This window comes from Eucyclogobius newberryi, unplaced genomic scaffold, assembly GCF_026437365.1.
Source record: "Eucyclogobius newberryi isolate DKJ021-1_F unplaced genomic scaffold, fEucNew1.0.hap1 SCAF_21, whole genome shotgun sequence".
In the NCBI taxonomy this organism is placed as follows: Eukaryota; Metazoa; Chordata; class Actinopteri; order Gobiiformes; family Gobiidae; genus Eucyclogobius; species Eucyclogobius newberryi.
In genome coordinates, this window is record NW_027315846.1 from 10082624 (window position 1) to 10095240 (window position 12617).

At 41.1% G+C, this 12617-nt stretch overlaps 1 protein-coding gene across 1 annotated transcript in view; it reads left to right on the forward strand.

The window, feature by feature from the left end:
* The first annotated feature begins 649 nt into the window (after positions 1–649).
* plek2 (pleckstrin 2) overlaps positions 650–12617 on the forward strand; it is a 15847-nt gene continuing 3879 nt past the window's right edge. The window contains exons 1-5 of the mRNA XM_072457657.1: positions 650–764; positions 840–1004; positions 2587–2771; positions 2851–2942; positions 3608–3795. Coding sequence (XP_072313758.1) covers positions 720–764; positions 840–1004; positions 2587–2771; positions 2851–2942; positions 3608–3795 — 675 coding nt within the window. The 5' untranslated portion in view covers positions 650–719. The remainder of the gene's footprint in view (positions 765–839; positions 1005–2586; positions 2772–2850; positions 2943–3607; positions 3796–12617) is intronic.

The window sequence follows — 12617 nt, forward strand, 5'->3', positions numbered from 1 at the left end:
AATACTAATAGCTCAAATAGAGTAAAGGTTTGCAGTCTGAAAAGTGAGAAGTACAATTTATTTTAAACTTCATTCAAGTAGCTTTAATTAGTAAATGGTCCAAACTTTATTTCGAGTGTCAAGTTTGGCTGAATAAAGTAGACCATTTTTGTCAAATATTAAAGAGGTAAAAACCCTGAGGAAGAGTAAAGTTGAGTGTTAAACTTACTCCTTCATTATTCCATTATATTAAAGATATTGGCTATTTATCATATCTTCCCACTTTGCCACTTGAGCAACCTGGTTAATGAGGTCATAGGTGAAAAATGCTGCTGTCATTTCCTTTTTTGGTTTTGTCTTTATGATGACCAATAACAATATCAGTTCTTTTGACTAACACCAATCAAACAGTCACACAATCACATTCACAGGCTGATGTGGGACGTGTCTTGCCCATGGACGCAACAACCTCTAACAAAGGCATGTCGATGTACATGTATAAGCTTTAAATCTACTCAAAAAGCTCAAATTGCAGTTAAAAAAACACATTTATCTCATCTCTTTTCTGGATCTAAGCAGTAAAAACATCCAGGACTTTGGGATGGGCTTATCACATGCGATTGCAAGTCTGACTCTGAAGGTGTGAGCGGGCGTGAACAATGACTCAAAACAGAACAGAACACTATAAAAGCTGAGGAGAAACAGGAACAGGCAAGTCACGCAGCAGCAGCAGCAGCGACATGGACAAGTTGAACGTGCTACGGGAAGGATTCTTGGTCAAACGGGTAAGACGGCTGTTTTTAAACCCTATAAACACGATTGGATGTTTCAAGATGCTAATATTTGTTGTTCATTTCCAGGGCCATCTCGTTCACAACTGGAAAGCGCGCTGGTTCATTTTGATGCCTGATAAACTGCTGTATTATAAATATGAAGGAGGGAGAAGGGACTCGTGTCAAAGAGGGAAAATACTATTACAAGGATGTCAGATCACGTGCCCTTTTCTGGAGTACGAGAACCGACCGGTGAGTTGGATGTTTTCTTGTTTAATTATACAATTCATATGACTAATTCAGATTATGCAAGTTACATTCAGTCAAATCCATAGTCTTCGTTGAACTTCTGTAACCTCTAGATGTGTGCAGTGGAGGAAGAAGTACTTGATGTTAAACTTATGACAGTGCTTTAAAACAGTAAAGAAAAGTACTTTTACATTTTAGTACTGGTGAAAAATGTAGTGGAGTAGAAAGTACAGATACCTCAAATGTAAAAGTAAAAAACATCCACTGTAAAAGTTACTTAAGTCAAGTGCAGTTATCATTATTTTTGCCACCATTTTAAATCTCTTTAGATGAGTTTGTGTGGTAAAACTATACTTTGATTGAATAGTCTTTTTTACCCATTTAGCTCTTTGATTGTTTGATTCATGGATTCTTTGTACTTATATGTTTGTAGACTGTATTTCTACTGCAAACGTATTATGGGTGCGTTGTGATTGGGGCATTTCAACATGATAGCACTTTTTAGACATTTTTAAAAGGGCAGGATTATATTTAACAAAATGCATTATCTTGTTGTGGGATATACACAAACCACACTTTTGCCGGGTTGTGCCGCACCTTTCGCCGCTCGTTGTAAAAACGTGACAAACTATCGCCTCAGGCCACTATTTCGTCAAGACTTGATTTTTATTTAACAAGCACATTTTGTTTTTCCATCGATGGTGCTAAAACCTGAACCGTATGTAATAAAAGGGCAGTGTCATGGTGTCAAAACAAAATATTGCAATTCTTGTCATAAATAACAAGAAAACAAGTGTCAAACAAAGTGTCAGTCAAAAAACACATGAATAAAGAGCTGATGTGATAAAGTCAAATTATAGTTAAATCCAATGAATGAAAGTTTAGAAAGTTCATCATCTAATCTATTGTATTTCAGCTTTAAAGGTGCCCTTCTCGTCTCCATGGAGATGTTATTGTATGTGCATGGAAAGTTACATCACAATATTACATAAATGAAATGCAATAAGTCAGTCTTTTCTTTTTCGCTTGTTCTAAAAAAGGAATAGCTCAAACATATTCCATTAAAAACAATTGTGATGGACAATCACAATTGTATTGACAATATATATATATATATATATATATATATATATATATATATAACAATAGATAAAATTGTATATAAAATATATAAAAAATAAATACATTTGTAAAAAATTTATTTCTAAATAAGTAATTTAGAAAATAAATAAATAAATAATAATACATGGTATCATAAATTAATTAAATAAAAAATAAAAAAAATAAAGAAATGTATGGCCTACTAAAACACATTAAAATACTGGTGTTGTTTTCCGTTTATTTTATTTATTTTTATGTATCAATGTTTCGTTCAATTCGTTTGTTTGTTTTTTAATTTAGTGTTTTGGTTTCTTTTTTAATTTTTGTTGTTGTTGTCATTGTGTGTTTTAGTTTTTGCAATTGTATTGTTATGTTAATTGTTTTCTTGTTGTTGTAAAAATAAAAATTAATATAAAAAAAAAAAAAAACATATTCCATTCACATCAGATAACGTAGTATAATGAAGTGTTTGTGTGCTGTCCAGTTGGTTATGAAGATTGTGACAAAGAGTGGCATGGAGCACTTTCTGGAGGCGTGTTCGCGGGAGGAGAGGGACGTTTGGGCGGCGGACGTTTCGACCGCAGTGGAGAGCCTGAACTCGGAGGACAGAGGGACGGCGGACAGCGTCTCCGATCCGGAACAGACGAGGCTGCACCACATCGATCTGAGGTGAAGCAGGGATTTACAGCACACTCTAAACGACACGTTGTATACGTTGTGATGACAGTAGTTGTGTTGTTGCTCGCAGTAAAGTGCTGGACTCCATGTACGACGTCCACAGTGGGATCAACATGAGCTGTCACATGGCGCAGGGGAACACCTACAAGAACTGCTTCTCGGGTGAGTTCACTGTCAGAAACTGCAGGGTAAAAACTGTGACTAAACTGTGACTGAAGCCTAAATTAAACTGGTCCAGATCAGGACTAAACCAGAGCTAGAACGCATCCAACCCGAGTCTATTTCAGGACTAAACTGGGCTCAAACTGCAGGACAAAACTGCTTCTCAATACCATTTTTGTTTTTCAATACAGTTTTTTCACTTTTTTTTAAGGAAATTTGCACAGTTTGTAAATCTGGTCAAGACAATTCATATTCCTGCTGCAAAATACTGTCGAGAAAATGCTTTGTATTTCAATATTAGTACCTTCAGTCCAATCCAGTAGCAGAAGAACAACTAATATCCTTTTCTACAAACTTGAATAACCTTTTATGATATATATAAATTGCTTCAAACCCAAACCAGCTCTGTGGTTTTCAACCTTTTTCAGTTTCAAGTGCTTTAATTTTCAGAACATATAGGCCTAGATTAATACATTTGATTGGACAAGGAATATAGGAATCTACATTTACCACTGCATTTGCCTTGAACTTGCCAATGAGAAGCATTAAGAGCTACAATAAAATAGACTAAAACAAATAATTGATCAGGTAAACTATGTCTGTCCATAAATCCTTCCACACGTATTCGTACCCCCGCCTCTCCTCACTCTCCCTGTCGTGTGCAGGCTCTGCGGTGGTGGACTGGCTGGTGTTCATGCAGTTCGCTCTGTCTCGGGTGGAGGCGGTGACTCTGGCCTCTGCTCTGCTGGAGGAGGGCTTCCTGCGCACGGTGGGCCTGAGGAGCAACGAGGCGTTCAGGACCGCCGGGCCCAGCCAGCACCTCGTCGACGACTCTACTGCCCTCTACAGCTTTGTGAGTGTCCACGGGGGGTCAAGGGGGGACGCAAAACTGGACAGCTGACGTAGAGATCAGTTTTAAACTAAATATTGTCTTTTGAGCGGGAAAAGACCTTGAAATGTTGCATATGACAAGCTGGAATCATGAATACTGCAGACTTTTGATAACAACTGGTGGTGATAATGAATAAAATAGTATATTCTTCCACAAACCGATCTATTCTTTCATGCTTACACTGACAATGGACAAGCATAATTGATTTAAGAGCAGGATTTGACAATAATTTGACAATAATTAAAAATATATAATAAATGTATGGAAAATGTAATATTCTAGTTCAAGGTAAATACTGCATTATTAGGCCCGAGCGCCACAAGCTGGCGAGAGGCCTATTAATCTCGTAAGGCCGTGCAAAGCACGGCTGCAAAAGTGCGCACGTAAGTGCGCACGAAATCGAGCTCGAAGCGCTCGCCCACTTCCAAACACTCACTAACGCACTCCTTCACTCATGCACGTCCCGTGCATACTAATTAGTAGTAGGAAAATGGAACATTACCGTTGTAAACGGGCGAAGCCCGTGCAAAAGTGCGCACTAAACGAGCACTTTACATTGAGATATAACATATAAAGCACTCATTTGCGCTAAGTAGCTCACGAATACGTTCCCCATCTCTTGCATGTTCCGTGCATATAAGCATGTAATGCAAAAATTGAACATTATTACTGTATAAAGGGCCAAAAACACAAAGTGGGCGGAGCCCACTCAAAATTAACGGAAGTACCCGTCAGTGACCAGGAACCCACACCATGAGGTAGGAAAGCGCGAGCGCTTTCCGAAAATGTAGTTTATGATATTTGAAAAATGGGAAACATTGTTTTCGCATCGGAATAATTAGGCCCGAGCCCCAGCAGGGCGGAGGGCCTATTGCTCCCGCAACGCTGCCGAAGGCAGCGTTGCAACTGTCTGACCAAACATGCGGTCGCAGCCCGTATGTTTGGTACCCCGTCGCCCCTGGCAAGTACAGTGAACTAGCCCATGCCGAAGGCATGGATCATGCATACTTACTCCTGCTATGACAGAAATAGTCTACAATTTGTGAATGGGCGTAGCCCATTCACAAATTGTTGACAACAGCAGCGCGAAGCGCTGCATTCCTCCAAAAACCCTCCTGGCATTGTCCTGTACGCGAGAATCCATGCCGCAGGCATGGGCCATGCTTGTATCTGCTCAAATCAATGGAAGTCTATGGGGAGTGGGCGGGGCATCCCGACGGAATGGGGAGTGACGAGCGCGTAAGCGCTCGTAATGATGATTCCACCCCATGGCGGCATGGGGAAGGCTTAGAGCTTTCAAACGATGTATAATTTGTTGTTATAGTGGAAACGGCTATATTGTTTTTGCTAAAAATATTATTATTATTAGGCCCGAGCCCCAGCAGGGCGGAGGGCCTATTGCTCCCGCAACGCTGCCGAAGGCAGCGTTGCAACTGTTCGACCAAACATGCGGGCGCAGCCCGCATGTTTGGTACCCCGTCGCCCCTGGCAAGTACAGTGAACTAGCCCATGCCGAAGGCATGGATCATGCATACTTACTCCTGCTATGACAGAAATAGTCAACAATTAGTGAATGGGCGTAGCCCATTCACTAATTGTTGACAACAGCAGCGCGAAGCGCTGCATTCCTCCAAAAACCCTCCTGGCATCGTCCCGTACGCGAGAATCCATGCCGCAGGCATGGGCCATGCTTGTATCTGCTCAAATCAATGGAAGTCTATGGGGAGTGGGCGGGGCATCCCGACGGAAAAGGGAGTGACGAGCGCGTAAGCGCTCGTAATGATGATTCTACCCCATGGCGGCATGGGGAAGGCTTAGAGCTTTCAAACGATGTATAATTTGTTGTTATAGTGGAAACGACTATATTGTTTTTGCTAAAAATATTATTATTTTTTTTCTTGTTCTTCTTCAGCGCTTTGATCTCTAATTTGACCCCCTGAACATGCTCAAAAACTCACCAAACTTTGCCCAAAATTCAGAATCGGCGAAAAATTTTGTTTTTTCTGGGCCATTTTTTTTTTCGTCAAAAAATGGCGCGACAGCGCCACCGACAAAAGTCAAAATACATTGCGCCTATGGGAGACGCCCCGAGGTCAACTTTGTCGTAAAGCTACGAAATTCGGGACACGCATTCCTCTCGTGAGGACAAAAAAAAAAATCATTGTGACCACGCCCCCAGACTTACCCTATGGCCGCCATCTTCCTTTGAAAATGAAAACACGCTGTGTTAGCCATTTTGTTCACGTCAAACTTTGACGAACTCCTCCTAGGGCGTTTTGCCCACCAACTTCAAAATCGGCGGACGTCCTCTGGACAAGTGGGGCATCTAAAGTTATCCAATTTTTGGAGATACCTTTTACGGTCTGTGTGCGGCGCAGCCGCAAAGTTGGACAACTTATTTTGGAATATTGCAGGTCTAAAAATTGCTCCCATTTGATCAAAACCAGTCCGATTATGACCAAATTTGAATCACTTGTTCTACTTTCTAGTTTGGACCAGTTTATGATGACAAAATTTAAATGGGCGCGATAGCGCCCCCTACAGAGTGACCTTTAAATTAACATTGAAGGTCAAAAATTAGTTTTACCAAAATGTTCTAAACTTTACCCAAAATTCTATTTTGGCGTCCCGATCAAAAAAAACAATCAGACAAATGCCTTATTTTTTACGGCGTAGTCGTAGCGATGACATAAACTTCCCATGTTATCCCTATGGGAGTACCGCTAAATCTCTCGAATATCAACATTTTTCTGTTTCACACTTTAACGAACTCCTCCTAGTGCGTTTTGCCCACCAACCTCAAAATCGGTGTACGTCTTCTAGACAAGTGGGGCATCTAAAGTTATCCAAATTTTAAGGATAGCTTTTACGGTCTCTGTGCGACGGAGCCGCAAACGTTTCCCAGAATTCTGACTATTTGGCCTTCAGAGTGGCCTATAAGCAATAGAGTTTTTCCAAATGACATGATATTTTGAACAAAATTCTAATTTGCCATCCTGATCATGAAAGTATGAGAGCCAAAGTCATATTTTGTACGGCGTAACCGTAGTGATGACAGAAACATCCCATGTTATCCTTATGGGAAAATCGTAGAATCGCTCAAATCACCACATTTTTACGCTTCACACTTTAACGAACTCCTCCTAGGGCGATTGTCCGATCAAGTTCATATTTGGAGAATATCATCTACACAAGCGGGGCATCAAAACGTATCCATATTTTGATTCTAAGTGCTACGGTCTCTGTGTGGCGGACCCGCAAATATATGTCAGAAATGGGAAAACAGCGAAATCTCTAAAATGACCACATTTTTACGCTTCACACGTTAACGAACTCCTCCCAGGGCGATTGCCCGATCAAGCTCATATTTGGGGAAAATCATCTACACAAACGGGGCATCAAAAGTTATCCATATTTTGATTTTAAGTGGTACGGTCTCTGTGCCGTGGAGCTGCAAATATACTGTCACAAATGGGAAAAACGCCAAATCCTTGAAATGTTCACATTTACGCTTCACACTTTAACAAACTCCTCCTAGTGCGTTTGGCCCACCGATCTCAAAATCGGTGTACGTCCTCTAGACAAGTGGGGCATCTAAAGTTATTCAAATTTTATGGATAACATTTACGGTCTCTGTGCAGCTGAGCCGCAAACTTTTCGCAGAATTCTGACTATTTGGCCTTCAGAGTAGCCTATAAACAAGAGTTTTTTCCAAATGACATGACATTTTGCACACAAATCTCATTTGCCATCCCCAAATTAAAAGTATGGCAGCCAAAGTCATATTTGGTAAAGCGTAGCCGTAGCGATGACAGAAACATCCCATGTTATCCCTATGGGGAAACCGCAAAATCTCTAAAATGACCACATTTTTACACTTCACACTTTAACAAACTCCTCCTAGGGCGATTATCCGATCAAGTTCATATTTGGGGAGAATCATCTACACAAGCGGGGCATCAAAGGTTATCCATATTTTGATTTTAAGTACTAGGGTCTCTGTGCGGTAGAGCCGCAAATATATGTCACAAATGGGAAAAACGCCAAATCCTTGAAATGTTCACATTTATGCTTCACACTTTAATGAACTCCTCTGTGGGCAATAGCTCGATCAAGCTCATATTTTGGGAAAATAATCTACACAAGCGGAGCATCAGAAGTTATCCATATTTTTATTCCAAGTGTCACGGTCTCTGTGCGCTGGAGCTGCACATTTGACTGACATTTGTGTTCATTTGCATTGGTTAAGCACAGCATTGAACATGTCCAATGTGTCACTGTCTTAGTTCTTGCGTTAGCGCCATCTCTGTAAAATGCAGAGAGCAGAGTCGGAAGGCCGGCGGCCCGCGAGGGCCGTTGGATGCCGCTTGCGGCTTTAATTATTTTTATTTTTCTTGTTCTTCTGCTTTTTGAGCTCTAATTTGACCCCCTGAACATGCTCAAAAACTCACCAAACTTTGCCCAAAATTCAGAATCGGCGAAAAATTTGATTTTTTCTGGGCCATTTTTTTTTTCGTTAAAAAATGGCGCGACAGCGCCACCGACAAAAGTCAAAATACATTGCGCCTATGGGAGACGCCCCGAGGTCAACTTTGTCGTAAAGCTACGAAATTCGGGACACGCATTCCTCTCGTGAGGACAAAAAAAAAATATTATTGTGGCCACGCCCCCAGACTTACCCTATGGCCGCCATCTTCCTTTGAAAATGAAAACAAGCTGAGTTAGCCATTTTGTTTACGTCAAACTTTGACGAACTCCTCCTAGGGCGTTTTGCCCACCGACTTCAAAATCGGCGTACGTCCTCTGGACAAGTGGGGCATCTAAAGTTATTCAATTTTTTGAGATACCTTTTACGGTCTGTGTGCGGCGCAGCCGCAAAGTTGGACAACTTATTTTGGAATATTGCAGATCTAAAAATTGCTCCCTTTTGATCAAAACCAGTCCGATTAGGACCAAATTTGAATCAGTTGTTAAACTTTCTAGTTTGGACCAGTTTAGGCTGAAGAAATTGAAATGGCCGCGATAGCGCCCCCTACAGAGTGACCTTTAAATTAACATTGAAGGTCAAAAATTTGTTTTACCAAAATTGTCTAAACTTTACCCAAAATTCTATTTTGCCGTCCCGATCACAAAAGCCAATCACAAAAATGCCTAAATTTTTACGGCGTAGTCGTAGCGATGACAGAAACCTCCCATGTTATCCCTATGGGAAAACCGCAAAATCTCTCAAATTACCACATTTTTATGTTTTACACTTTAACGAACTCCTCCTAGTGCGTTTTGCCCACCAACCTCAAAAACGGTGTACATCCTCTAGACAAGTGGGGCATCTAAAGTTATCCAAATTTTAAGGATAACATTTACGGTCTCTGTGCGACGGAGCCGTAAACGTTTCCCAGAATTCTGACTATTTGGCCTTCAGAGTGGCCTATAAACAATATAGTTTTTCCAAATGACATGATATTTTGAACAAAATTCTAATTTGCCATCCTGATCATAAAAGTATGAGAGCCAAAGTCATATTTTGTACGGCGTAACCGTAGCGATGACAGAAACATCCCATGTTATCCTTATGGAAAAATCGCAGAATCGCTCAAATCACCACATTTTTACGCTTCACACTTTAATGAACTCCTCCTAGGGTGATTGTCCGATCAAGTTCATATTTGGAGAATATCATCTACACAAGCGGGGCATCAAAACTTATCCATATTTTGATTCTAAGTGCTACAGTCTCTGTGTGGCGGACCCGCAAATATATGTCAGAAATGGGAAAACCGCGATATCTCTAAAATGACCACATTTTTATGCTTCACACTTTAATGAACTCCTCCCAGGGCGATTGCCCGATCAAGCTCATATTTGGAGAAAATCATCTACACAAACGGGGCATCAAAAGTTATCCATATTTTGATTTTAAGTGCTACAGTCTCTGTGCTGTGGAGCTGCAAATATACTGTCACAAATGGGAAAACGCCAAATCTTTGAAATGTTCAAATTTACGCTTCACACTTTAACAAACTCCTCCGTGGGCAATAGCTCGATCAAGCTTTACTTTGGGAAATATCATCTACACAAGCGGGGCATCAAAAGTTATCCATATTTATATTCTAAGTGCTACGGTCTCTGTGCGGCGGCGCAGCAAATTTGACTGACACTTGTGTTCATTTGCACTGGATTGGCCATGTCGAATGTGTCGCCGTCTGTCAAGTTCTTTTTAAATTCAAGACACAATAAGGGCGCCATCTTTATCAAGTCGAAAGCGCAGAGTCGGAAGGCCGGCGGCCCGCGAGGGCCGTTGGATGCCGCTTGCGGCTTTAATTTTTCTTGTTCTTCATCGCTTTGAACTCTAATTTGACCCCCTGAACATGCTCAAAAACTCACCAAACTTTGCCCAAAATTCAGAATCGGCGAAAAATTTTGTTTTTTCTGGGCCATTTTTTTTTCCGTTAAAAAATGGCGCGACAGCGCCACCGACAAGAGTCAAAATACATTGCGCCTATGGGAGACGCCCCGAGGTCAACTTTGTCGTAGAGCTACGAAATTCGGAACACACATTCCTCTCATGAGGACAAAAAAAAAATATTATTGTGGCCACGCCCCCAGATTTACCCTATGGCCGCCATCTTCCTTTGAAAATGAAAACACGCTGTGTTAGCCATTTTGTTCACGTCAAACTTTGACGAACTCCTCCTAGGGCGTTTTGCCCACCGACTTCAAAATCGGCGGACGTCCTCTGGACAAGTGGGGCATCTAAAGTTATCCAATTTTTTTAGATACCTTTTACGGTCTGTGTGAGGCGCAGCCGCAAAGTTGGACAACTTATTTTGGAATATTGCAGATCTAAAAATTGCTCCCATTTGATCAAAACAAGTCCGATTAGGACCAAATTTGAATCAGTTGTTAAACTTTCTAGTTTGGACCAGTTTATGATGACAAAATTGAAATGGCCGCGATAGCGCCCCCTACAGAGTGACCTTTAAATTAACATTGAAGGTCTAAAATTAGTTTTACCAAAATTGTCTAAACTTTACCCAAAATTCTATTTTGCCGTCCCGATCACAAAAGCCAATCAGACAAATGCCTTAATTTTTACGGCGTAGTCGTAGCGATGACAGAAACATCCCATGTTATCCCTATGGGAAAACCACAAAATCTCTCAAATTACCACATTTTTATGTTTCACACTTTAACGAACTCCTCCTAGTGCGTTTTGCCCACCAACCTCAAAATCGGTGTACGTCCTCTAGACAAGTGGGGCATCTAAAGTTATCCACATTTTAAGGATAGCTTTTACGGTCTCTGTGCGACGGAGCCGCAAACGTTTCCCAGAATTCTGACTATTTGGCCTTCAGAGTGGCCTATAAGCAATAGAGTTTTTCCAAATGACATGATATTTTGAACAAAATTCTAATTTGCCATCCTGATCATGAAAGTATGAGAGCCAAAGTCATATTTTGTACGGCGTAACCGTAGCGATGACAGAAACATCCCATGTTATCCTTATGGGAAAATCGTAGAATCGCTCAAATCACCACATTTTTACGCTTCACACTTTAACGAACTCCTCCTAGGGCGATTGTCCGATCAAGTTCATATTTGGAGAATATCATCTACACAAGCGGGGCATCAAAACGTATCCATATTTTGATTCTAAGTGCTACGGTCTCTGTGTGGCGGACCCGCAAATATATGTCAGAAATGGGAAAACAGCGAAATCTCTAAAATGACCACATTTTTACGCTTCACACTTTAACGAACTCCTCCCAGGGCGATTGCCCGATCAAGCTCATATTTGGGGAAAATCATCTACACAAACGGGGCATCAAAAGTTATCCATATTTTGATTTTAAGTGGTACGGTCTCTGTGCCGTGGAGCTGCACATTTGACCGACATTTATGTTCATTTGCACTGGTTAAGCACAGCATTGAACATGTCCAATGTGTCACTGTCTTAGTTCTTAGACAATTGCGTTAGCGCCAACTCTGTAAAATGCAGAGAGCAGAGTCGGAAGGCCGGCGGCCCGCGAGGGCCGTTGGATGCCGCTTGCGGCTTTAATATTCTTTCTTCTTCTCGGGACCAACCCCCCTATTTTTCACCCAGTGAACATTGACGAAAAGTCACAAAAATGTTCACACCTCTAAAAATCGTGCCTCTCTACATTCTGGCTATTTCCCTTTTCTAAAATAAAAAAAATTGGCGCGTCAGCGCCCCCGAATATACCAAAAATGCATTGAGAGATGGGAAATGACCCAAAAAAAATCTGATCGTAGAATCATGAAATTTGGCGCAGAGGTAGATGGTGACAAGAGAAGTAAAAAATATTATTACGGCAACGCCGTCCGCCCAACCAAATGTCGGCCATATTGCTTCAAAAATGGCTAAACATGACTTCGGAGTTTTTCCAAACGTCGTACTTTTACGAACTCCTCCCAGGGCGTTGGCCCTAAAAAGCTGAAATTTGGTGAAAATGCTACTGAGGAGTGGGACATCAAAAGTTATCCAAATTACATTGATACCTGTCACGGTCTCTGTGCGGCGAAGCCGCAAACTGTAGCTAGAATTTCAGAAATCTCCCAAATTTAACATTTCTGCCGTTTGCGCAGATAAAGTCCGAATTGCGTCAAATTAGAATCAGTTGTTAAACTCTTTGCCCTAAACCTATTTGAAGTGAAATAAATTAATTTGGAGCCACAGCGCCCCCTACAGATTTTATATGGAGGTTAAATGTTTAGTTTTGCGAAATTATATGAAATTTGACACACAACTCAATTTTAGAATC